At 31.2% G+C, this 27,048-nt stretch overlaps 1 protein-coding gene across 5 annotated transcripts; it reads right to left on the reverse strand.

The window, feature by feature from the left end:
- Window positions 1-4,785: 4,785 nt before the first annotated feature.
- On the reverse strand, window positions 4,786-11,372 carry LOC115959908 (trehalose-phosphate phosphatase A-like). 5 transcript variants are annotated; one of them, XM_031078572.1, is made up of 14 exons: window positions 11,012-11,367; window positions 10,716-10,793; window positions 8,002-8,048; window positions 7,420-7,910; window positions 7,170-7,310; window positions 6,986-7,057; window positions 6,721-6,846; window positions 6,514-6,570; window positions 6,304-6,405; window positions 6,092-6,169; window positions 5,899-5,968; window positions 5,724-5,794; window positions 5,553-5,645; window positions 4,786-5,160 (listed from the first exon to the last, which is right to left on the reverse strand). In XM_031078572.1, the coding sequence occupies exons 4-14, from the start codon at window positions 7,705-7,707 to the stop codon at window positions 5,122-5,124; spliced, it is 1,137 nt and encodes a 378-aa protein (XP_030934432.1). In that variant the 5' UTR covers window positions 7,708-7,910; window positions 8,002-8,048; window positions 10,716-10,793; window positions 11,012-11,367; the 3' UTR covers window positions 4,786-5,121. The 5 variants fall into 5 exon arrangements, with proteins under 5 accessions (XP_030934432.1, XP_030934428.1, XP_030934430.1 ...); XM_031078568.1 differs by having other exon boundaries at window positions 6,304-6,570; window positions 11,012-11,372; XM_031078570.1 differs by lacking the exons at window positions 10,716-10,793; window positions 11,012-11,367 and adding an exon at window positions 9,304-9,361 and having other exon boundaries at window positions 6,304-6,570.
- Between the last annotated feature and the right edge of the window lie 15,676 nt (window positions 11,373-27,048).

Here is a 27,048-nt window from a genome sequence, read left to right on the forward strand (position 1 = left end):
ACATATAACACAACTTATACATCCGTACAATATTTTTTGTGCGTGTAAACATCCGTACAAGATTAGATATGTGATTTCACCCACCATTTCTCATTAATTAAGGAAGGAGATACTCAAGTCAAGGTACATAGAAAACTTCAACTTGATGCAAACAATATAAGTTCAGCAAAGTTGTCAACTGAATTTGAAATTAAGGTAAGATGGGGGCATGTGACATATCTAACATCTTAACCAAACTAGTCTAAATCAAGTATTCCTTTTGTGTTCTAAAGCAGAAAAAGATTTAGCATATCTTGTCTAAGCCAGTCTAAATCAAGTACGTGTTTTGTCATTTAAAAACCAAACAAGGTGCTCAAGCTCCTTTGCAAATTATTGCAAAGCTCTAGTAGGAATGGTAGGTTGAAAACGAGGAAAATGGGCATTTGCCCCTAATTTACAAACTATACAGCAAAATGTCCCTGTTTTGAAACTATTTAGCAAAATGTTTCTATTTTTGAAACTCGATTTTAACAAAATCGAGTTTTGTGTAAAACTCGATATTCTCAAAATCGAGTTCTATGTATTTTTTCAAGTGAAACTCGACATTAGTAATATCGAGTTTCACTTAAATTTTCAAAAATATATAAATAAATAAATGGCAAAATATGCATAGACCTCGACATTGCTAATGTCAAGTTCTATTTATAACTTAATTTTGTTAAAATTGAATTTAAAAAACATGGGCATTTTGCTAAATAGTTTTAAAAGAGCAGTATCTTGTTATATAGTTTGTAAATTAGGGACAAATATCCATTTTCTCATGTAAAAAGCCCTGAAGACAGTTAGAAAGAGAATCATTGGATCCTAGGATTGACATAAGGTCTTGTCTATTAGTCCTTCATTAGTCCCCACATCTAGAGTATTCATGACAATTACTAATTAACTGTTAAAAATGTGCTTACCTAAACCCAAAAAATAAAAAAAAAATAAAAAAAAAAAACCCTAGATTTAGTTGCACCAAACAATCATAAGGCTTTGAAATAATAATAATAATCATAAAGATCTTGTTTAAGAATTTTTGATAAATATGAGACTTGTTATTAGTGAAAATCCAATCCAATCCATGTTCCACTAAGCATAATTTTCTTTTGGAAATTCCCTGCTACATGCTTGAACTCTCTCTATATTACAGTTCTCTTGGACATTATTCTTATCAATGGTTACAGCACTCAAGAATTGAACTTTAAGACTTGTCTTTTGATTGTTGAGCTAACTCAAAACTAGGTTAAATCTCATTCATAGGTTCTTATAACATCACTTAGAGTCCGTTTGGATACAATTTATTTTTGCTGAAATCTAAAAATTGAAAACACTATAACAAAATAATTTTTAAATATGTGAATAGTGTCGTGGGACCCATTTTTATTGAAAAAGTGGTTGAAAAGTGAAGTTTGTGGGACCCGTAAACAGTGCACGCGCAAAATAATTTTTAAATATGTGAATAGTGCCGTGGGACCCATTTTTAATGAAAAAGTGGTTGAAAATTGAAGTTTGTGGGACCCGTGAACAGTGCACCCGTACACTATTCACGAGAGAATAGTCAAAAGTTGCGGCTTGAAAAAGAGAGAGAGAGAGAGAGAGAGAGAGAGAGAGAGAGAGAGAGAACGCACAGAAGCAAAATGCAAACGTGAATCCAAATAGATACCTTTTTTTTTTTTTTTTTAAAGAGATAATTACAGTACGCAGCTAATCTCGCGCAATTCAAACCTTTTTTCCTCTAAACCTCTAAGCACTTTGTGTACGAGGAATTGCCAATTTAGTTACAAGGGCCTTGGCAACATCATTTAGTTTTAGGTCTTATCTATTCAAAAATTGAGGTGATCATTCTATATATTCGATGCATGAAGTTCATATTTAATAAATTCACAATATATACACACACATTATTTTGGTCATATCATATCATTCAAGTTATACATCTGGAATGCAGTATATTCCTTTTACATTATTCTCTCATTACCTGTTTCATGCTTCATGAAGATCTTGTACATTATATAAGGTCCCTGATCCTCGATATATTGGGGTTCATTGAATGGACCTACAAAAAGTAATGGTGTGGGTAAAAAATTGAAGAACAGATGAGGACAATCTTTAAGTAGGTCACGTTCATGATCACAACACAGTTAAGTATGGGGCCTCTAATCCTATCGCTGCCACCTCATCAGTTGTCTTTCATATCTTATACAACATGGACCAATAGAGAAAATTGGGAGGAATTAGATAGAGAGAAGAAAGAAAACCATTAACAATAATTGAAGGCGTGCCAATCTTCACTTCTAACACCACCTATCTCTTTTTTGAAGGGTAGTTGCAAGGGCAGCCAAAACCTAAACTATATGAGAACCATCAAAGGAATATGATGTGAAAACTTTTGGCTGATTGGAAGGGTCATCTAGGCCCAATCCTAGGAAGCCTAAGCCCATTGGGAATGGCCCAAAACTATATAATGTTGTATGGGGAAGCATTAATCAGCCTCCACTGAAAGAACCCATACATATTCTCAAAAAAAAAAAAAAAAAAAAAAAAAAAAAAATGTATGCACACCATTTTCTCTACACTCTGTATACAAGCACCTAGAAAAATATTTTTTTTTTTGACGAAAAGAAAAATAAATTCAAACAATATAAATATGCATGTATTACACATATACATTAAATAATGTGAAATATAAAGTAGAATATAAATTTATTCTGTGTACTTACTCATTTGTTGAAAGGTTTATGTTTTATGGTCCAGAATTATTTGGTTGTTATGCCCGACTACTGGAATTTGCTTCATTTGGACAATCATGAGGACTAGTAATCCTAATATAATGTCTCCTGTCTCTTTATTTTTTGTTATTTATTTAATTAATTTTGATTCAACAAAATCAAGAAGAATGCAGACCACAAAGGAGATGAAAAAGTGGGAATTGATCCTGAACTAGAAGTACTACAGAAAAAGGCCGAACTAGCTTGCTATTCTTTATGTCAGGTCTCATCAATCACAAAGTTCTGCCCACTTATTCATGTTCTTCGACGGACCTCAAAGCATATGCACGTGAAACCCATTTCTTATTGTACTGGAGATGCTTCATGCATGTGAGAGATTGAATTAAGGTCGTTGAAGATGTTTGTCAATCAATACTAGGGAGACAACATTTTTCATAAGGTTGTTGAAGATATTTGTCAAGCAATACTAGGGAGACAACGTTTTTCATAATATGTTAAAGTGATACGCTTTTAATTAGAGTTACATCACTTTCATATATCAACCTATCAGTACGCGACGTTGGTTGAGTTATTTTAAATATACAACCTCAAAAAAATTAAAATCCTAAAAGTTGTTTTGGGCATTGGAAGTGAAAAATAAGAGCGAGTTTCATGCGAAATCCACAAGAGCTTAATATGCTAAAACTTTTAACCAATTTCATTAGTGAAGTCCACAAGAGCCCAATATGCTAAAACTTTTAATCAATCTCATTTCTTCTAACTAATTCCTGTAACATTATAATATTTTTTATTGTACATATCTTGTTCCATCATGTTCTCTATGGCACAAGGAAACATGTGCAAAATATGAGCGAAACAAGATGAAGACATTTTTGCCATCCTCAATGAAATCAGTCGAACACCAATATGACTCAAATGAGAGAGAGATGTTGGAAATAGTAGTAGGATGTGTATAAAAAAACAAATAATATTTTTTAATAATTTAAAGGAAAAGTTTTTCCTTCAAATCAGGTTGGAGAAATTTATTTCAACCCATTACATAGCAGATCGTAAGACTATTCAAGTATATTAAATCACATAATTCATTAAATCATTTGAACCAAGTCATATCTATTAAGTTGTCATGTAGTGGGTTGAATAAACTTTCCTTTAAACTGGTTTATAAGAAAATTTTGGCTAATTTAAATTTATATATAAATAAAATAATAATTATATGCACACATAATTGACCCCAAATTTTAAGACTAAGGCATGGTTATTGTTATTGTTGCAATACGGAACGAGCCAGAAAGGTGCATGCATCCCTATATATCTCATCTTTTATGGGGAAAAAAACCAATGTTATTAGATTAGATGGGGCTGGTCAAGTTGAGACTGAAAAATTTTCCCATCCCTATCTACAAGCAACTAGCTAAGATGCTGTGATTGAAGTAGTGGCTGGTATAATACTGTCTTTGTAGTAAAATGGTATCTTTCCTTCTCTTCTGGAAGAGGGTTTGGGATCTAAATCATTATGGGGTGCAAATTGCAAAGGCTTTTTCCTTTTCTTTCTTTCATTGTTTAGGGAAATGAATTTTAGTTAAGAAAAAGCATTTTGCTTTACTAGGATAAATGAGTGTGGTACTAAATCTCAAAAGGATTATTAGCAGCTGATATTGCAATCACCGATTCTCGTTTAAACTTCCAAGTATTTCAACGTCTGACAGTATAAAAAAATCTCTAGATTGTGTAGACTTAGGCGCACTGGGAATACTGATGGTGACACACAACCTTATCACATGACATTAGAAATTATTGGCCTTAAATATGAAAAAGGCTGATGCTAGGTTGAGATTGTGGCTGGCTAAATTTCCATCCTGTTGAGAATATCCATGCCACAAGAACCAAAAGGTTCCAAGTTTTACATAGAAATCTACGATAATGTTTGGTCGGCAATGAGCTGGACAGCAAAAGGGGTCTAATATAAGCTTGAAATTGATAGCCAAGATAATTTTCTGAACATTAAAATATATTTATATATTTAAAAGAATTAACAAATGATTAAGTATTCTATACATACCCCCATAGGAGATGTACATGTACTGACCAAAACTGAAGGGAAAAAAGGAATGATTGATACACTCATATTTGAGGATATGAAGGCATCCTTAGTGCCAACAATGGGAAAGATAATTAGAGCAAAGAAGGAATATACATTAAGACAAGAAGCTTTGAGCAGAATTAGCTATGGACCCCTTGGTATATTCTCTAGAAAACTCAAAACATGTAGTAGTAGTAGTAGTAGTAGTAGGCTGTCTTTATCGTATATGTATGTCAGATAAATTTCTTCTTCCTTTTATTCTACTCCATATAATATTCATAGTGCACTTGACTATTTGCACGCTACCAGTGAATTGAGAAATTTCATGACCTGCATACCAGAAAAATACCATGGTTAAAACCCCCAAAAAAGAAAAATTAAGGTTATGTTCGTTAAAACAGGAGGTGATGTCATCAAAATGGCAGCGTCAAGTCATCAACCTAGATAAGCATGAACTAATTGATTGCAAAGTAAGCGTGCTATGCAATTGAAGTAGTTGCACAATGCCAACTATTCAAAGTAAATATGTTCACCGTTACCATAGAAAGCCAGTTTCTCAAAATGTAAAGTTTTATAGAAAATATTCTAACTATAATCTATTTCATAATGTATTGATGGATGTTAATAATTTCATAATAAAGTATTCAGCATCTCTGATACCAAAGATGATAAGAAATATATTAGATAAACAAAAAAAAAAAGAAAAAAAGAAAAAAGTGTACCTCTGATGGGTCCCTCAAAGAGTAGACTGCCTTGCTTTCCTTTGGCGCAGAAGAGACTAAAATGCCATAACCTTGATTTCCCTCTCTTAAAACCTATGACAAGTTCAATTTGATTTGTTATACAATTCAGGACTCCTAAGAGCATTAACTTTAAGGTAATTTAGAAATTACCTTAAATGCATCCTCGTCTGTCCGGTCATCTCCAACGTATATTGGGAGCACATCATCACAGTCGCTTAAACCTAAAACAATTTTTTCATTGTTACACAGAGTAGATGGAATCAAAGATCTGCAAAACGTATTAAACAATGGATTCAGTTCGCAACCATAGCCAAAAATAACTCACCAAGTGATTTCAGTAAAAATGTCACAGCTTTCCCCTTATCCCAATCGATCACAGGGCGGACCTCTAAAACCTAAAACATGAGGTAAATTCAACAGAAATTAAAGGCATATAACTCTGCCTGGCTCGAGCAGAAAATATTCAAGGAAAAAATAAATAAAACTTGATCAGGCTGGATGTTGGCACTAAAGAATACCTTTCGACCATGAGTCAATCGTAACTGTGGATAGTCTTTCAGAACATCATTGACACATTGTGCTACTACATCCCAATTCTGGATATAAAAATTCAAATAAAGTTCCAACAAAAGAGTAAATAAATCAGCAAAAAGAATTCCCTCCAAATAAGTAAACAATACAAGCAAATGAATAAAAAATCAAAAGGTGTCTGCTTGGTAAAAAGCCATACCTTCTCGTCTACATTACGGTAATGTACAGACACACAGAACTTATTGTCCTCAACTTTTGCTCCTATAATATCTTTGGTACTTTCAACAAGGGATCTAAAAACCTGCTCAAATATTAAAAAGTAAGAATGCTGTATTACGAGAGATACTGAAAGATTGGAACAGCTTTCTAGCACTCCTAATAGACAATTACAGACAAGACATTTACATACCTCAACGATCATTGGTAAAAATTCACTAGCAGGCTGGAACAAATTAACTTCCTTCCCCTATAATCACAATCAGATAAATAATCAATCAAATATATATATATATATATATATATCCTGATGAGTCTGTTTGTGTGTGTGTGTGTGTGTGTGTCTGAGAGAGAGAGAGAGACATAGGGATGCAAGATAAAATATTTATTAGCCAATTACCTGATCATCTGTCGACCTAATACAATTTGGGTGGTCACCAGATATAGATTGTCTAACAGGGCCAATGATGTCCATCCCATGACTACCCGCATAATAGAGTTCTGTTAGTCCTACAAAATCATATACCTGAACGCATAGGATTATAGGAAACAATTGTCAAACTCAAAGACCACCATAAAAGTCTATTTGAATATAAATAAATGAATAATTGCAGAGGAAGATGTTATTGAGATAGACAGTTTATATAGAAGCCAATCAACTATACCTTGTCACGGCTTCTTCCACTAATTATTGCTGTTGGAAAACATTTTGCCACTTTTTTGACAGCAGCACGCATCTGAAAAAGGTTGCAAGTCAGAATGACCAAATGATAGAGGAAAAAAAAAGAGAAAAATATAATTTTCAAACAAAAATTTTCACATATGTTAAGAATGAGAAGAGATTCTTACAGCATCAGTCATGAAGGCACAATCAGGGTTATCTACAATTGGTGAAAGTGTCCCATCATAATCCAGAAACAATGCTATTCTCTTTCCCTTTGCATGGTTTGCAATTTGCTCAAAAGACGCAATTGCAGATGGATACTTAACCTGCAAAGTTGAAATATGTGCAGAGAAATGCATAAACAACTCACCTAGAAATTCTTGAAAGAAACAATCCAAAAGACGAAAAAAAGAAAACAGAGGGAATAAAAAATACCAGCCAGGTGTTGTAAGCATCATCAGCGTCAGACAACGCATAATCATTGTTGAAAACCTTGGTTATCTTCTTATGAGGAGGAGATGATGATTTCATGGCATCCAGCCAACTGCTAGAGCGAACATCATCAAGTATTCCAGTCTTCTTCCTAGGGATTGACAGGAGAAGGCTTGCAGAGTAAGCTGCACGAGAATAAGGCAACATACCGGAATGCACACCTAGTCTTGACTTGTTTATTGGTGCAGGATCAGTAAGAACAGGAGCAGTATGATTTGACTTCAGGTCCATCGGATCCAGATTTGTAGCACAACTTTTAATGCAAAAACTATGTAAAATTTAACAGCAGAGTAATTTTATACGGATGGAAGGCAACAGAGTAATCTCAGATATCTTCTTCACCCAACCCTTTTATCAATAAAAAACCACTTCTTCAGTTGCTTCTTGTCACTAATACTTGGCAAGCAGTCCATCAAGCACAAGGCTCCTGAAATCTAATGATCATAAAAGTGTGTTAATTGCAAAGCAATTGAAACTGCAATGTCAGAATATTAGTTAAACAGAGCCTGGGTTAACTTTGTGCACCTTATCATGTCGCTAGAAATCTTATGAATGAGATGACAGACTGTTATCTGCAAAAAAGGATTTTAGATTAAGAGAATGATTTAGCATGAGGAGAAAATTCCCAGCCTTCTAGTGCAACCACAGAACAGCTAAGAATTGTGGTCTTTACGGATCTAAAGAACTTATAGACACTGATCCCACACATTGCATTTATTGTAGCAACATAAAAAATTAAATATGCCTTACCTAACATTTACTAAAAATCAATTGATTAAGAAAAGTTAAGAGATGGACACACAAAAGCGGGTTTCATAGCGACTGGTGTTGCCAGATTAATAATCATGTGGCAAGGATGCAAAAGATACTTTGAATGAAGCCATGCCACACAAAAGAGAACTAGAACTATTCAGTAGATTATAAAAAAGTCACAATTTTTTGGAAAAATCTCTGAAAGTCTAAAAAATAACTGCATAAAATTTTGACTTAAAGAAAGCCAAAACAAAAGCTTACAGTGCATATGCTTGCCTCAGGGATAATGTATACACTAATACACGTTCATGAATTTGGTATTGAAAAAGTGTAAAATGAAGAAGTATCTATTTCTACTGTATGCGGCCTCTCACTCACTATGCTTACTTTTGTTGTTTAATCTCCTTCCAACTAATTGAAGTTAGTTCCAAAGATAAGGGCTTTGATATAAATAAAAAATATAGTCCTCAGTTTTTTTCAAAGCAGTTAAATTTAAGGGGATTGAAATTTTGTAGCAGCTACTAGAATTAGTTATATATACAAATCTCACTACAAACTAATGGCACATGTTTTCGAATGTGAGGTCATGAGGTCAAGACCCACTGAATACATGAATAATTTACCAAAAAAAATAGAAACACTTGTTTCCAATTTTTTACTTCAAACAGTGGCACTTGTTTGCTTAGCTTTGAAATTAACTAGAATTCAGGAAAAAGAAAAGAAAAAAAACATTCTTTTAACTGTGAGTTTGTTATGCCAAAAGTGTCAGTCAATGGGTTGGAAAAAAATCTTAGTTGATCACTAAGATGAAGATTGTGATGTTGATAATGAACCTGATGAAAAGAATGTTTGCTCGGATGTAAACCTTACTAAAATTATTGACCAAATAAAAAAGCAGAGCAAATTTCATTGCAGCATGCATCATGGTCATGGGTAAACTTAAATTATCACAATCACAATTCTTTTCAAACTCAAATTGCAGAAACTCAAAAATCAAGGGCCCGGTATGTTAATAATATCATAAAGAAAAAGAAGTTCAACATGAAAGAATATGTAAAAACTGTAAGCACATACGTCATGCATATCTTTCACTGTAGACGAAAGTACTATAAATAACCTATGCTAAACAGAAAAATTAGAAAACATGTGGATGCTAGAAAATTGAAAACTGTGAGTATATATAGCAGAGAAAAATATCAATAGTCTACAGTGAAAGAGACTAGTCCAGAGAACCTATATTTGGTACAGAAAATATAGGTAATAGGCAAGGTAGTTGTATACAATAAAAGGCTATTCTAAGTTCTACCCCACATAGTGGAAAGGAAACAATACCATATGCAACCACACCTTATGGGCCTACAAAGCAGAGCATGGGAATCATTAAACATATGGACCCAGCAGATAAAGATTCTGCAATGAAATAAACCAACATAACTGCCAAAAGAAAATTTTAAAAAAATTCAGACATCACATCCTTCTGTAGCTATCCCCATATCTACTGTGACCACCAAAAAGAAGCACAAAAATTTCCAAATTTTTTTAAAAATACTATTTTTGCAACCATGTATTGATCAATCTTTCTTGTCATCTTCTCGGCATGACAGAATAATTAGTCGATTTAAGGTCAATATTTCCAGTATGAATAAGGATTACTTGTCAAGAAATAAATATATACGTATATATATATATATATATATATATCTATGAATAAGGATCGGTTTCTTTTCTTCTTTTTTTTCTTTTTTTTTCTTTTTTTCCTGGTTTAGAATAGTTCAACACCACGTCGAATTGAATAGACGTGATATGATCCATCAACAAACAGTCGTTGCCAAAAAAGTTTGACTAAAAAATCAAATATGAAAGCAAACAAAGATTTCACATCAACTTTATAAACAGCCAAGAGGCAGAAAAATTAGAATCAATGTCGACACTATTGCAGGACAAAACTGAATTAACCAATCATTATACAAGGCGACCAAAGAATAATACATACATACACATACAATCATACATACACCATATACGCGTGTTTGTGGATAAGAAAAGAATGAAACCCAATACAGTACACAGTATAAACCCAGAAATAAGATAAAGCTACTTTTGAAAAAAAAAAATGAAGGAAAACCAGAGCAAAAAGGACCCAATTCATAATTCCTCATTAAAAATCTAAACTTGGGGTCTAATTTAAAATCAAATTAGCATAGAATCCAAAATCTAACAAACAAGATTCTAAGTCTTACCATAAGTAACATTGAAACCAAAAAAAAAAAAAAGATTTAATAACAACTACCATATTATCATTAGCTCAAAAATCAAATCAAATCAAAACTTTAAAAAGGCAAAGAACCCATAATCAACAAAAAGGTAACCAAACTCTATTCCAAATCATTTTCCAAACAGCATTGTGTGGGAAACTGAATAAGACCCTTCAAATAAACACACACACACACACCAAAAAAAAAAAAAAGACAACACCACAAACGTACCTGACTTTAGAAAGAAGAAGCTCCAAAGCCTCCAATCAAGAACCAACCCACCAATCTCCAAATTGCAAATGTTCAACCCTTCAAAACCCAAAACAAAAACAACAAGACCCTTTTCAATACAAACCAAGACAACAAAAAGCAAACAATGCCCACATAGGCATTAGACCAGCTGAGGCAGTTTTGGTTGAAAAAAAACAACAAAAAAACTCAATCTTGATTAAAGGGTTCTCTCACAGAGGAGATTTTTTCTTTCCAAACCAAACTAGCAAAAGAGAGAAAAAGAATGAGTCATTTACCTGAGGAAAGAGAGCGGTAGAAAGACTCAGTTGATTCGCAGAGAACGAGGAACGAGAATCAAGCGCAAAATAGATGCCAAAAACCAATGAATGTGTGTGTATGTGAGAGACAGAGAAAGAGAGAGAGAATCTGAAGAAAAGGAAAGAAAACCTTAAAATAGAGAGGGGAGTATATATATAGAGAAGGGAATTTGACAATACAAAATACAAATACGTGTTTGCAAAGGAACTCTGACTCTGCGCCAGCGTGCGCGGTTGGTTGTTCTATTGGGAAACATCACCAAATCTCCATGGTCTTTTAGAACCCACGCGCTGTTTAGCGTGGTTAGAGTTTTCATCCATTCCCATTCCTTTAGGAAACTTGTAAGATACTGTCAGTTAACTACTATTTTGTGTTGACTTCATACTTTTCATCTAGAAAAAGTTACATGAAGAAGATGGTAAATGTACAGACAAAAATGTTGGAAATATCGAGTGAATTTCCTTGTTGACTCCATTAGAGATACAAGGAGATGTGAATTGAATTAAAAAAATTTTAATTTCATTATAGTTATAAATTGTATCAATAAGTTAACGTGACTTTATACTTTTCAACTATATAAAGTCATGTTAAGATTTAAAAGGGTTAGATGTATAGATAAAAATGTTGTGAATTTGAATTCCGCTGTTTCCGTTAGAAATACAAAAATATAAAGACTGATTAATAAAAGCTTTTAATTTAATAATAATCATAAATTGTATCAATAAGTGGATTTGAATATTGACTGTTTCCATTATAAATATAAAAATATACGAATTGAACTGCAAAACTTTTAATTTATTTGTAGTCGTGAACTGTATTTAAGTTTTATTATGTATAAATAAATGTTTAAATTATTATTTTATTATTGGTGATACAATAATTTATAACAATTAGTGACGGAACTATACTTGGGCGTGGGGGTAGTGCCCCACGCCCCAAATTTTTTCAAAATTTTTAGTGTGTGTGTATATATATGTATGTATGTATTAATTTTAACAATTTGCTTCAATAAATTTGCACTTAAATTGAATTACAAAATTTTTAATTTCATTATAGTTATAAATTGTATCAATAAGTTAACATGACTTTATACTTTTCAACTATATAAAGTCATGTTAAGATTTAAAAGGGTTAGATGTATAGATAAAAATGTTGTGAATTTGAATTCCGCTGTTTCCGTTAGAAATACAAAAATATAAAGACTGATTAATAAAAGCTTTTAATTTAATAATAATCATAAATTGTATCAATAAGTGGATTTGAATATTGACTGTTTCCATTAGAAATATAAAAATATATGAATTGAACTACAAAACTTTTAATTTATTTGTAGTCGTGAACTGTATTTAAGTTTTATTATGTATAAATAAATGTTTAAATTATTATTTTATTATTGGTGATACAATAATTTATAACAATTAGTGACGGAACTATACTTGGGCGTGGGGGTAGTGCCCCACCCCCCAAATTTTTTTCAAAATTTTTAGTGTGTGTGTATATATATGTATGTATGTATTAATTTTAACAATTTGCTTCAATAAATTTGCACTTAAATTGAATTACAAAATTTTTAATTTCATTATAGTTATAAATTGTATCAATAAGTTAAGGTGATTTTATACTTTTCACCTATATAAAGTCATATTAAGATTTAAAAGGGTTAAATGTATAGAAAAAAATGTTGTGAATTTGAATCTTTCTGTCTCCATTAGAAATACAAATATATATGAATTGAATAATAACAGCTTTTAATTTAATAATAATCATAAATTATATCAATAAGTGAATTTGAATCTTGACTATTTCCGTTAGAAATATAAAAATATACGAATTGAACTGCAAAAATTTTAGTTTATTTGTAGCTGTGAGCTGTATTTAAGTTTTATTATGTATAAATAAATGTTTAAATTATTATTTTATTATTGGTGATACAATAATTTATAACAATCAGTGACGGAACTATATTTGGGCGTGGGGATAGTGCCCCCCCCACTCAAATTTTTTCAAAATTTTTTAGTGTGTGTATATATATATATATATATATGTATGTATGTATGTATGTATTAATTTTAACAATTTGCTTCAATAAATTTGCATTTTACCCCCTTTAACAATATTATTGATCTCTTTAAAGGCTATAAAAAATTTTATTGATATAAAATCTGAAATAAATTTAACAAGTTCACCAACAAAATTTACCAACAACAAACTTAAGCCCAAACAACACCCCAAAAAAACCCCACAAGACACAAACAAAAAATAGAATAAAATAAAAAATTTCTAAGCCGATTCTATCTAGTCTAAGTAAACACTCACACACATCTGACAACACACAAGACACCCATAAAAAAAATAAAAAAAAATAAAAAAAAAAGTAAAAAAGAAAAAGAAAAAAGAGAAAAGGTCTAGGCGGCTAAAGAGCAAGACAAAAAAAAAAAACACTTAACTTTCTATATGAATGCTTATTTGAAGTTTCAAATAGATAATTGTTTATACTTTTGCCCCATTACTCCAAGCCCTAACTCAGTATTTGATAACTATGGTCTGATAAAACTTACAGCATCTCCAATATTACTTCTCTAGTATTTTCCACATGTGTGAGAAGGAAAAAAGTAAATAAAAAATAATAATAATAAAAAGAAGTATGTGGACATATTGAGATGGACTGATATCTATTAAAAAAATGGGTAATTTTGATTGGTTGGGAGGTTTGCAAGGATAAAGTAAAAGTACTAATAATAAATTAATAAAAACGGGGGGCTGCTATAACTTTTTGAATTAGGGGGAGTATGAGTATCTTGGAAAGAGGAGGTAGACGTGGCAGGGGAATATCAAGGGCCAAAGCGCGTCAAGACACGTGTGATTGAGTCGGGTCTGACTTGGGCCACGACTTTTACAAGGCCCCTCCACGTATGTGTGTTGGATGTGTGTGAATGTTTCGTCCTTTTCAACCCTTCACAAGTGGCTTTCAGCAAAAAATAAATAAAATTTCAGCCAAAAAAAAACCCTTCACAAGTGGCTCTGTGTCCCTTTCTTTGCTTTTTATTTCTTTTTATTTTCTTAAAAAAAACCCATAATTTCTAAAGTTTTTATTCTTCATAAAATGGAAAGAAGTTAACTTATAATTTTTATATTTTTCATAATAGTAGTATTGATTAAAATTCATGTGCTATTGACTTTAGTTAGATTATATGATATTTACTTATTTTACAGAAGTTTTATTTTTAATAATCTAGAAAGAATTCTATTATAATCTAATTTAAGTATATATATAAAGCATTTTTGTAAAAATTTGAAACTTAACTCTTATTGTACAGTATTTTATAAATATTTATATTTATAAAATAATCATTATGTCACGAATACGCGACTATACTGTGATTATTTTATAGAGTTTGAATGCAGGGTAGACTTGTGGGGGATTTGGTGGGACATAGCTGAGTTGGAGATAGGAACTTTCTTAATTTTTTTTTTTTTGGTGAGCAGGGGAGAGAAAACATTGTTAATTTTACATTGTCAAAGATGCCATGTATTGCTGACTAGTGAAGTGACAACAGAAACAAAGGGGAAATGAGCAAAAAGAACCGAAAACAAAGTTGGAGAAAAAGTAAAGGCCTTTTTTTTTGGTAGTTCTCTACTTGGGATTAACTAATTAATTAAATGGGTAGGTGGGGCCTTGTGATGGTTGGTTTCGTTTAGGAACCCACGGCGGAACCTTCCATTTCAACGCCATAAAAGGTGGTCAAAGTCAGAGCAAGACTTGCTTTTTATAGTAATTAGTTTTTTACTAGGGTAGGGCTTTTCTTTCTTTTTTTATAAAAATTAATTAATTAATTAAAAATGTGTTTTCAACTTTCCTAATGCATCTACAACTGTAATAACTAATGTTATAAATATGGCTTTTGTTCTTTTCAAAAAAAAAAAAAATATATATATATATATATGGCTTTTGTTCACCATTGTTATTATGTTTCTGTTTAGGGAGAATTTATTCGATTTCATTGTTGTTATTATGTTTTCATTTAGGGGGGATTTTATTCGGTTTTATGGCATTAGGAAATAACAAAAACAAATAAATAAATAATTTTTCTTAACTGACCTATATGTGACTGCATCCAAAAAGCTGATCAATTATAATTAAAAAATAATAATTTTAACACTGCATTTAAACACTTGTTACCTGATCTTGTAAATATATACATATACTATATTTAGAGAGAAATGGTATTTTTATTTATTACATAAAAGGTCGAGTTGTGAATCGCATACAGTGGGGTAGTAGGTTTTCACACACTATGAAAAATAGATGTGGTTATTTTCTAATGAATTTAGTTGTTTTTATATTATTATTAGCAAAATTCAAATACATTTATTAATTTTAATGGTATGAAAGATTTGTCATTTAATATTCTATTCAAGTAATTCAAATAAGAATTGAAACTGAAATACATTTCTTTTAATACTCTCATTGAAACAATTAATTTTGTATGGATTTAAAAAATATTTCATCCAACTCTCCTACTCACGAAATCTTTTTCTTCGTTAAGATAGTAAGATATAAATGATAGACAATCACTTTTTCATGATTCTACCACAAAAATTGTTTTTATTGTCCACCACTCTTATATTTTAGCATGTCAATGCTAAAAGTCATATAACTGAATTGGCGCCTCCCTATGTACAAAATATTATGGTTGAAAGGAGTACTGATTCATCCCGTCAAAGTTGCACAATTATGCTTCATTGTTTAGTCTTTTTTTATGGCTTCACGTGAAGTACATATATTTAATTATATTGCTCAATCCTCACTTTATATGTTGGTCACCTTTGCTATTATTATTATATTATGCTCCATACAAATCACATTTTAGTTTGGTTCCCTCAGTTTATTGTGCATATGTATATTGGAAGGGTAGGTGGGTTGAATACAGGAATTGGGGGATGGGTAGGTGTTTTTTTTTTTTTTTTGATAGGAGGGATGGGTAGGTGTTAATGAGACTAGGAACTGGTTCGTCCAATTTTTGTGTATGTTTGGTATAATCTATTTTCATTTAGTTGAATAAAAGTACGATTGTACTTAAAAAATCAGGTTTTATAATTAAACTCTATAAGTACAAATGAGGTATAAAAAAGTTGTGTTAATGAATTTCATTTAATTAGTGTGTAACCGTTATAAATGAATCCAACTTGTTTTATTTATTTTATTTAATGAATTAAAACAGCTCTATCATTGCAAAGAAGAGGGCTCCACAAAAAGCGTAAAATTGCCTTGCATATCAATTTCTGATATGGTCTTGTGAAAGAAAAAATTGCATACCTTCTGAAATAGTTGTAGACTTGTAGTTATCTGAAATTTTTTGATTAGTAGTATTTTTATATGCTTATTATTGCAATAGATTGTAAAATAATTAATATTTAGTTATTGAATGATATTTTTATTGTAATAAGCTATCACTTTGAAATTTTCATGGTAATAGATTGTAAAAATAATTGGTATTAAGTTATTACAACGATTTCTTCCATTTAAGTTATTACAACAATTTTTCTTAATGCAATTTCATATTAAAACCTTTTTTGCAATTGAAAATTATAAGTTATTACAATTAATTATTATCAATATAATAATTTATCACTTTTAAGTTACTATTACAATGACTTTTAATTTGTAGATATGATATTGTGTCTAATATCACTATACTAATTTTGTTATATAGTTGATATAATAAACTTATATTTGTGTAATGATATTTATATCACACAAGTCGTCAAGGTGACAACAAATACCACAATAACCAAAAATTATTTTGATGAAGTAGCATGATACCATTATATCATTATTTTTTTATCAGTGGGTATGACTTATGAGGATACAATAATTTTCATTTTTTTTTTTTTTTTTTTTTTTTTTTTTTTTTACTGATATTGCTAAAGAGGCATTTTGTTATTGGAGGGTGCTAATGATGTTGGTAACTTGAATTCATAAAAAGTGAAGTTATTCTATTGGCAATTTATCACATCAATATAATTATTTAAAATGATAAAATTATTGTGTCATTTTAGACTATTAGACTAGTTGTATAATACCGTATGACTTTCAAAAGGTTGAAAGTTGTTGAGTGTAATGAATTTATGACTGAATCAGAGTCTTAACACAACAACCAAGGGCAATGCCTTCAGCTACCGAATTTATGTATCTTTAATTGGCTTAAGAGCTAGTGCATAATTTGCTAGTGTAGTCTAGAAAGTGGAAACACAGCCAACAAGCATTAAAGAAAGGAGAGAAGATAATAAGTTTGACTTTGACACGGTTGTTTATACGTTTGCTACAGTACATAAACTATAAAGGCCCTAAACCTTTCCTGTAAATAAAAAATTGTTCAACAGATGCTTTTAAAATATTTGTTAATGAATTATTTAAAAAAAGTTTTAATATTATTTTTATTGAAAATATATAAAAGTTGTTAAATGATCGATTATATTTTTCTTTTTTCTTAATTTTTTTTTAAAAAAAGATATAAACCAATACCCTTATGGTGCATTTGAATGACATGATTTGGACATTTGAATTTGGATTTGAATTTGAGTTATTAAAATCCAAATAACTTGTTTGGGAAGTTTAAAAAAGATCAACGATTTGAATTTGACAAATCCACTAAGGATTTTATACTTTTAAAATGCTTGAATTTAAAATAACTCCTAAAATCAATGGATTTGAAATCCCTTGATTTGAAACCTATTAATTTAAAATCTAAATCCAAATTCAAATCCAAATTCCCAAATGCAACCTTAAGGCTTCCATTTAAGTAGTGACTTTAGTGGTTGAAATTATGATGGAGGGATATTTCTCTATAACACCAATCTTTTGAGAAGATCTCTAAAACACCAATCTTTTGAGAAGATCTCTAAAACACCAATCTTAATAAAATATAAGCATAGCACTGTCATCTAGGAATTGGAATTAAAAATTATTAATTAGCATTTTGGCATTGCACAATATGTATATGTATGCCCTAATCCATGACCAGATACGACCTCAACCAACATTATTAAGTATTAACCACGGCGTGGCCCATATAAACTATTTGTAATTATGTTAAAAACATTTAAAGAAACTTAACATTAGTCTATGTAAATCATATTGGTTAAATCTATTTTTTTATTTTATGGGTGGGTTAAAACTAATTTAATCATGCTAAATCATATGAATGTACGATGGTTGATTCCCACTGTTGTTTATCTTATGATATAACAAGCAAAAAACCTTGCTATTACTAGCAAAAATGAGTTTTTTATATTCATAATTTATCCTTTCCACAAAAGGAGGGGGCAGTTTTTTATAGTAAACGATCCGGATTAGGATTTTGTTGGAGCACATGTTGAGAGACCTTGGTTAGAACTTGAAATAGATGATAGATCAAGGTCTTTACAATAACATTAAGACCTTGTTATTTGTTATCTAAAAACATAAGACCTTGTTTGTTGTTACTCTATTTGTTAATTTAAGAGTCTGTTTGTAATTTTTTTTAAAAAAAAAAAAAATCTAAAAGAGGAATAAAAATATATTAAATTTGGAACCCATAAATAGTGATATTATCGTTTCAAGAAACGATAATGTTACCATTGCCTTGAATTAACGCGCGTGGGACCCAAAAACTATTCGCACGCTACAAAATTAATAAGCTAAACGCAAGCGTGCTAAACAGAAAAAGCAAATATTGACGTAGGATCCCAAATGCACACTGTAGCAAAATAATTTTTAAATGTGTAAATAGTGTCGTGGGACTCATGAATAGTGCATGAACAGTATGTAAACAGTGCGTGAATAGTATTTTTTGTCTCTGCACAGTGCTTTTACTGTTCACGTGAAGAGAAAAAAAAAAAAAAAAAAAAAGGGTAGGAAAACGTAGAGCTGAAACGCAAGTTTCAGCTCTACCCAAACGGGCACTTAAGCTAAATGTAAGCATGCTAACCAAAAAAAGCAAATATTGATGTAGGATCCCAAATGCACACTTAAGCTAAATGCAAGCAAATATTGATGTAGGATCCAAATGCACACTCAATCTAGATAATTGACATAGAAGAAAAAAAACAAACAATGACTAAATAAGTGGATCCCAAATGCACACTTAGAGCATTCACATCAGCTCTTGAATAATTGTGTATAAATGTGTAAAATACACATTTTGATCATTTTTACACATTTTGGAGCAAAAAACACACTGCATCAGTCTTTCTAAACTCATGTAAACTCATGTATAATTTTCAATGAGCTACAGTACCCGTGTAAATTTACACGGGCACTGTAGCATGTGTATACATTATTTTACTAATTTCCGTTCGCACCAATTTTTCTCTCTCTTCTCTGTGCACAACAACCTCAGCTCTCATCTTGTTTTCCTCAGATGCACACAAATACATCCACACAAATAAATCAACACAGAAACACACCCACCCACAAACAAACCCACACAGACAAACCAACAGAGAGATATGGGTCGCCGGTGAAGAAACGATGTGGGTCACCGGAGCTTGGTTCGTGAATCGTCCGGTGAAGAAAGGATCTGCGTCGCCGGAGCTTGGTTCGTGGATCGGCCGGTGAAGAAAGGATCTGCGTCACCGGAGCTTGGTTCGTAGATCGGCCGTTGAAGAAAGGATCTGGATCGGCCGGTGGAGAAAGGATCCGGTGAAGAAGTGATCAAGGTTGGTAGTTTTTAGAAAGAAAGGATCTGGGTAGCCGATGAAGAAAGGATCGGCTGGTGAAGAAAGGATCTGGGTAGCCGGTGAAGAAAGAATCTGGATCGGCCGGTGAAGAACCGGTGAGGAAGTAATCTGGGGTCCGTCGTTTTTGGGAGAGAGAAGGGAGAAAAGAAAGAGAGAGAGAGAGAGAGAGAGAGAGAGAGAGGTCTTTCAGTTTTGTTTGCTGAATAGAGAGAGAGGTCGTTTTGGAAAAATGAATAAAAAGAGAGTGAGAGCGCGTATATAGGCAGTTGAGAGAAATAATAAAAAATTAGAGAAAGGTGATTATTTTATTAAAATATCTTGTAAAATAGAAGAACTGATGTGGGTGTTTTATATAGATGATAGTGTAAAATAGAAAAAGTAGGTTTTTTTGTGTAAAATAGACGAAAAATTTAGAAGAGCTGATGTGTGAATGCTCTTAATATGTAGATAATCAATTAAATTAATGTGTTTGTTCCAAAATTTCAAGATGAAAAAAATGATTCATATAATAAAAAATGATCCGTCAACTCATCAAGTACAAAGTACTTCTTCTTAAAAAAAAAAAAAGGTACAAAGTACTTATCTAAGTTTCAATTAATTTAAATGATAAATTTTTTCTGTTATGAATAGTAAACTAAAATTGAATCCTAACTACACCAACAAAAAACTATAATGTGGCATTTGGTACCGGAGAATCCACATTACTCCTAGTATTCAGATTCCTAGGAATGTGATTCTTTACAATCTGGATACCTAAGAATATAGTTATTCCTATGTTTGGTTTCATTAGGAATCTCTTAAGATTCTTAGGAATGTGAGATGAAAATGTTTGATTTATTTCTAGGAATCTTAAATGAATTATTTATTTTTCTCATTCTATCCTTAGATTTGAATATGAATTACCAAGTCCTTTAAAAAAAAAATATTCCTCTAAATAAATAATTAAAAAAAAAGTATTAATGATGACAAATTTATTAAAACTGAAGTCTAACATTTCAAAATGACAAGTACGATACAAAAATAGCTATTTAAATTCTCAAATGTTTTATTCTTAATAATAATTTTAAAACAACTTAATCTATACCTGACATTAATGGAGGGTCCCCTTCAAACTTTTTTTTTTTCCCCACATGTGAAATCTAAATAAAACTTTGTTAAAGAATATATCAACAGAGTTGTCTATCCTGTTTATGTTGTTTTGGCGAGAAAAGATATTGATGATTATTTTATATTCTATCTTAATTGCTTAAATGATAAGGAAAAATGGTTAAAATTATCAATTTATAAAAATATAATTTCCTTTTAAGCTTGGGAATCTGGATACCTACCTGTTTTAAAGGGAATCCATATTTCTACTAAGAGGGACTTAAAGGGGGAATCCAAATTCCCCAAGCATTTGATTTCTTAGCGTGATTTGCAACCAAACATGAGAATCTTTAAGCATTCTTGAGAATCCTAAAACATTACCATGTACCAAACGTCACATAAAGGTATGTATAATAATGTTACATTGTTAGGTAACTAATTTATTTTAATTAATATTAGATAAATAATGATGGAGATATGTTTTATTTATTCAAATAAATTAGTTTGTATTAGGATTTGTTAGATTAGTTTGGATTAAGATGAGTTATGATTAGTTTGGTAGTCTATTTTGTATAAATTCAAATGTTTACAATGAATAAAGAACGGTCTGGACTTTCTCAAAATAGCCTATTTATCAAATTATTATTATTATTATTTAAAGCTTATTCTAAAGAATAATTGAGAAAGTTATGACAAGGTTGATGCCTTTTTTACTATGCGTGTAGTACATGTAATTTTCATCATACGACCCACATATTTTTCAGGTGAGATTGCATAAAATAGTATTCTATAATGTTTCTTTCGACAAATTGACCATTGTTGGGGAAAGCAGTTGAGCCTAACTATGTATTAACTGAATTTTGAACACTTTACATGGTTTTAATTTAAATAAGACAATTTCAAGTTGTATTCTTAAGTCTATACTTCCAAGTTATATTGTCTTGGTTTGACTCGGCTTATATGTTATGTCTCCCACGTTAAGATATACAGAATCTATTCCTTAAAAACTAAGCATAAAATGAATCTTTGCCAATAGGCAAATAATGGTTCAAATTATAGAGTTGAAAAAGTATAAAAGAAAGATAGCACATTAACAATGATAATAATATAAAGGACAAAATCGGCTTCTGCCATTTTTGGGCAAATTAATTATCTTTCTGCCCTTCTTCCCAAACTAAATAGGGAAATGCCCTTCTTTTGGAAATCGAGTTTCTCAAAATTGAGTTAAAAAAAAAAAAAAAAAATTGGAGCCCTATAGTGACGTTTTTAAGGACCTATAGTGACGTTTTAAGAACCTATAGTGACGTTTTATAACTTGATATCCATGAAATCAAGTTATAGGAAATAAATTTTTAAGGATCTATAGTGACGTTTTATAACTTGATATCCATGAAATCGAGTTATAGGAAATAAAATTGTCTATAACTCGATTTCATGGATATCAAGTTACAAAACGCCACTATAGGTCCTTATAAACGTCACTATAGGTCCTTGAAAATGTCACTATAGGGTTTAAATTGATTTTGGAAAACTCGATTTTCAAAAGAGGGGCATTTCCCTATTTAGTTTGGGAAGAAGGGCAAAAGGCTAATTAATTTACCCGAAAAGGACAGAAGCCCATTTTGTCCTAATAATAAATAAATAAAATACAATGCTATCATGAACCATATATAATATCATGAAAAATGAAAGTTCAACTTGTCGGGCTACCTAAACTTCAAAAGCATTGATTTAGCAAAAAATAAAAAATAAAATAAAACTTCAAAAGCATTGCATCATTACAAAATTATAAAAAGAATGTTTTTGCCCCCCTTAAATCAGGACAAAATGGGCTTCTACCCTTTTTGGGCAAATTAATTAGCCTTTTATCCTTCTTCCCAAACTAATTAGAAAAATACCCTTCTTTTGAAAATCGAGTTTTTGAAAATCGATTTAAGCCTTATAGTGACATTTTCAAGGACCTATAGTGACGTTTATAAAGACCTATAGTGGCATTTTGTAACTTGATATCCATGAAATCGAGTTATAGGCAATAAAATTGCCTATAACTCTTTATTGCCTATAACTCGATTTCATGGATATCAAGTTATAAAACGTCACTATAAGTTTTTAAAATGTCACTATAGGTCCTTTAAAACGTCACTATAGGGCTCTAGGTTTTTTTTTTTTTTTTTTTTAAACTCAATTTTGAGAAACTCAATTTTCAAAAGAGGGGCATTTCCTTATTTAGTTTGGGAAGAAGGGTAAAAGGCTAATTCTTTTACCAAAAAAGGACAGAAGCCCATTTTGTCCCCTTAAATCACTCACCTTTTTTATGTTCATGTCACGTTAATTAACATATTGTGATTTGTGGATTCTTTTTTATTTTGATTTATGTGCTTTTGGTGTTTATCATACATCTATTTGGTCTAAACTAGGAGTGTTAAAATTGGACATGAACTCATGAATTTGACACGACACGACACAAAATTAACAAATTATGGATTGAGACTTAGTTAGCATTTGGGATTAGAGTTTAAAGTTAACTTATTTTATTATTCAGCTTATTTTTGCTACTATTCATAAGTCCCACTGCACTTTTTGGTACTATTTATAGGTCTTACTATATTATTTCAACAAAAAGTGTTCAGTTTCAACTAAATAAATTGTTTCTAAACAGATCATAAATGATTCGTGTTATATTCGGATTGACACAACTGACCCATTTAAAATTAACATGAGGTTCGTGTCTAACCATAAACTCTAAACATAATTTGTACATAAACTAAATAGCCATTTCTTGTTTTTATTGAAAACAAATAGGCACTTGTTAACGAGTGTTAAGGTTACGTTAAATACACTATAATACCCTAATTTTTTTTTTATTTTTTTTTTTTTATGGCATTGAGGAAAAAAAAGAGAGCCATAAGTGCGCAGAACTTGAAAGTGATTTACATTTTCTTGTTTTTTTTAGTTTTAGTTTCCTCTTTGCCGCCCAACTTTTGGGTCATTCCAAAGTATGATTGGTAACTCATATAAATAATCAAACTTTCAAATGATCTACGCAAATTGTATATGACTCCAATTTTCACGACAAGTAGAGAGACCCTTTCACTCTTCCTATGCATGATTTCATAGTGACTACATCTTGGTCAAGTTTTCTATATTTTTTACTTTTGAGTACAAGTCGTGAAAGGCAAGAAGTTATGAACGCATGATAAAATGGAAAATATACTTATTATTTAATATTATTGTTTGCCTTTTATTAGCAATTATTATTTTTGTTTGATAAATGACTACTAATTGTCCTATACAATTTAAGTTGAAGAGTTCGTAATCACGATTTTAACAGATTTTGTTAAGCTAAATTGTCAAAACTAGACGAATGTAATATAAAATAAAAAATAAAAAACTATTATAGTTTACTTTAGAAGGTTGGCCTGTTGTATCAGTCAAGCTAGCTTTGCTGTCGGTTTTGGGGTATTTGACTGCATTTATAAGACCACAGTTTCAAACTTTTAAAAAAAATATATATTTTTATAAAAGCCTTTAAATTTTTTTTTTTGAGAATTTCAATTTATAGTGTCTGTTCTTATTGACAACTCTTTATCATTAGACCAAGATACCAATCAGTTTTTGGTATAGGCGAGAATTGAACCCCAGATCTCTTATACAACCATCGAAAATTTTACCAGTTGAGCTAACTACAAGCCACATGAAAGCCTTTCAAATGATAGGACAAGATTCATCTTTGTGTGCTTATAATAGCAGATTGAATGGTTACTCTAGTCTAAAAAAATAAACTTCACAAAGCTATAAGATAATTATTATTGTCAAAATATAACTTATTATAAATTAACCATATTCAACTATGATATATTGCTTTACTAAATTTTTTTACAATTTATAGTCTTATTCTTTTTGGGATTGCTTTAATCACACCACTTTCATCCATTACTTTTGGAATATTATTATTATTAGAATTTACGTATCATATAAACCAATAAGTAAGTGATATATTTCCTCAAAAAAAAAAAAGTAAGTGTAAGGGTTGGGATTGGATTGGACCCAATACAGGATTGAGTTTGAGCCCAAGAAGCCCAAACAATAAATTTATAGAGCGTGGATGATAGAACTAGATCTACTCCAGAAGAAAAACGATAAAATTTGCTAATTTAAGGCTACTAAACACAAGTAAGATAAGAAAATCTGTCATCGGAGTGGCTTGAGGAGCTTATATTATATTGTCTTGTTTTTTAACAGCTTTACAAGAGTTCACAGTCTTATCAAAAAAGTTTCTGGATTTCTTCCCTGATCTCCCCTCTTTTTTAGTACATTTTCCCATGCTATATACTACAATCTTGGTATCATCCCTACCACACACATGTAGGTTAGATTCGTGGAACTCCATCCTGTCCCATACAACACCTCCCAGAACTATCAACTAGTAGCTGTAAGGCTGCTTGACCACTGTTCAGGCATCATCTCCACATTAATGCGGCCAGAGAGTTGGTTGGGAGACATTTAATGCGGAGGTAACAGTTTTTGAAGATATTTGTTTGCTCTTCTCTTTTCTTACCCTTGTCCAACGTCCAACCCTTAGTTGTGATGTAACTTCGAAGAAGGTCCTTGATGACATAGCACTCTTACTGACCTCGGACCCTTGTTACCGAGATGACTTTTCTCCTCGGACATTCATTGAACTTATCTCTTATTATCTTTACTCTTCTCTTTACTCCGTTCCCCTTATAATTTCATCTGGATATCCTCGGATGGTCTAATATTCTCGGATTGAGCCATAGGCCCAATTAGTACAGCCTTAACAGTACCTCCTGATTAACTGGCCCCCACAGTAAGTGATATAAGCTTAAGAAAAAAAAAATACATCATTTTTTTTTTAATAATTAGAATAAGTTAAAAAATTATTCTTCCATTTTATATTTTTATGTTGTTATTTTTAGATTTTATTTCTGTAAAATAAAATTATTAAAGTTTAGGGATAATTACAGATTACCCACCTGTGGTTCAGCCCAAATTTAACTTACCCACTTGTGGTTTCATTTTTGATACTTTACTCACCTGTGCTTCACTCTGTTACTACTCCGTAACCTACCTCCCTTTCAGACATTACTCTAACACATTTTTTTATCAAAAACAAAACCCAAAACAGATCAAACACTCCTCTCTTCCAAAACACACTCCCATCCACATGAGGTAGATTTACTAATTTGCTTGAAAATCATGAGTATATACAATATGAACATCTTAGCATATTAATAATTATGATAAAGTCAAAAACATCTGAACTGAAAGATGTACCACAAAATCAGCAACTTGCGCTGCGTGGGTTAGCATTGAGTTTGGGGCAATGTGGATTTGCAGCTGCGGCAATTGGTGTTATGGCCACTTCCATTGGATTTTCTAGCTTCACTGCTTAATAGTATTTCCTTATTATCTCTTTGTTTTTTGGGTTATTTTTGTTTTTTTAGCTTACCATTGTGTTGGATGATCAATTTTATTTATCAAATGGGGAAAAAAAGAAAGATGGGTATTTTTTTTTTATAAGAAAATGGCTGTATTTATTTCAATAATTCCATTCAGAGTGTAAGTTTGAATTTGTTTCAGTAATTCCTTTTGATATGTGAAATTAATGACAATGTTCAAAACAGGAAGAAAGTAGTAAACATGTAATCCTGGGTTTGCTGATTTTAGCGACACATATGATGTAGCAAATGAAATTAATCCTAGGAGAATGGCTCATTAAGAAGTCAATGTAGAGTTGTTGATTCCTAATAAGTATGGAACTTCTGGTGGTGTGATAGCATTGCACACCTAACTTGGTATCTGAGGTCATTGTCATTGTACCCTTTCCTTTGTAGGCCACAGAGAGTCATAAATATAGTGAAGGTTCTTCAAAACTAGGATTTTTTTTTTCGTTGTTTTGTAGGATGGCTTTCACGATGAAGCTGATTATGGTGTTCTTCTTGTGTTCTGGGTTTGAAAATTTTTTAATTTGAGCCATGTTTTAAGAGATGCATATTCCTGGGTTTAAAATAGCCCATTTTGATTTTTTTTTTTTTTTTTTTTTTTGGGATGAGTGAGACATAAAATGAGAGTAAAAAGACTTATTTACCCCTTTATTTTTAAAAAAAGTGGGTAACAGAGACTAAACGAAAGTAACCTCAAGTGGGTAAAGTGTCAAAAATGAAACCATGGGTGGGTAAGTTAA

This window comes from Quercus lobata, chromosome 9 (assembly GCF_001633185.2).
Source record: "Quercus lobata isolate SW786 chromosome 9, ValleyOak3.0 Primary Assembly, whole genome shotgun sequence".
NCBI classification, from domain to species: Eukaryota; Viridiplantae; Streptophyta; class Magnoliopsida; order Fagales; family Fagaceae; genus Quercus; species Quercus lobata.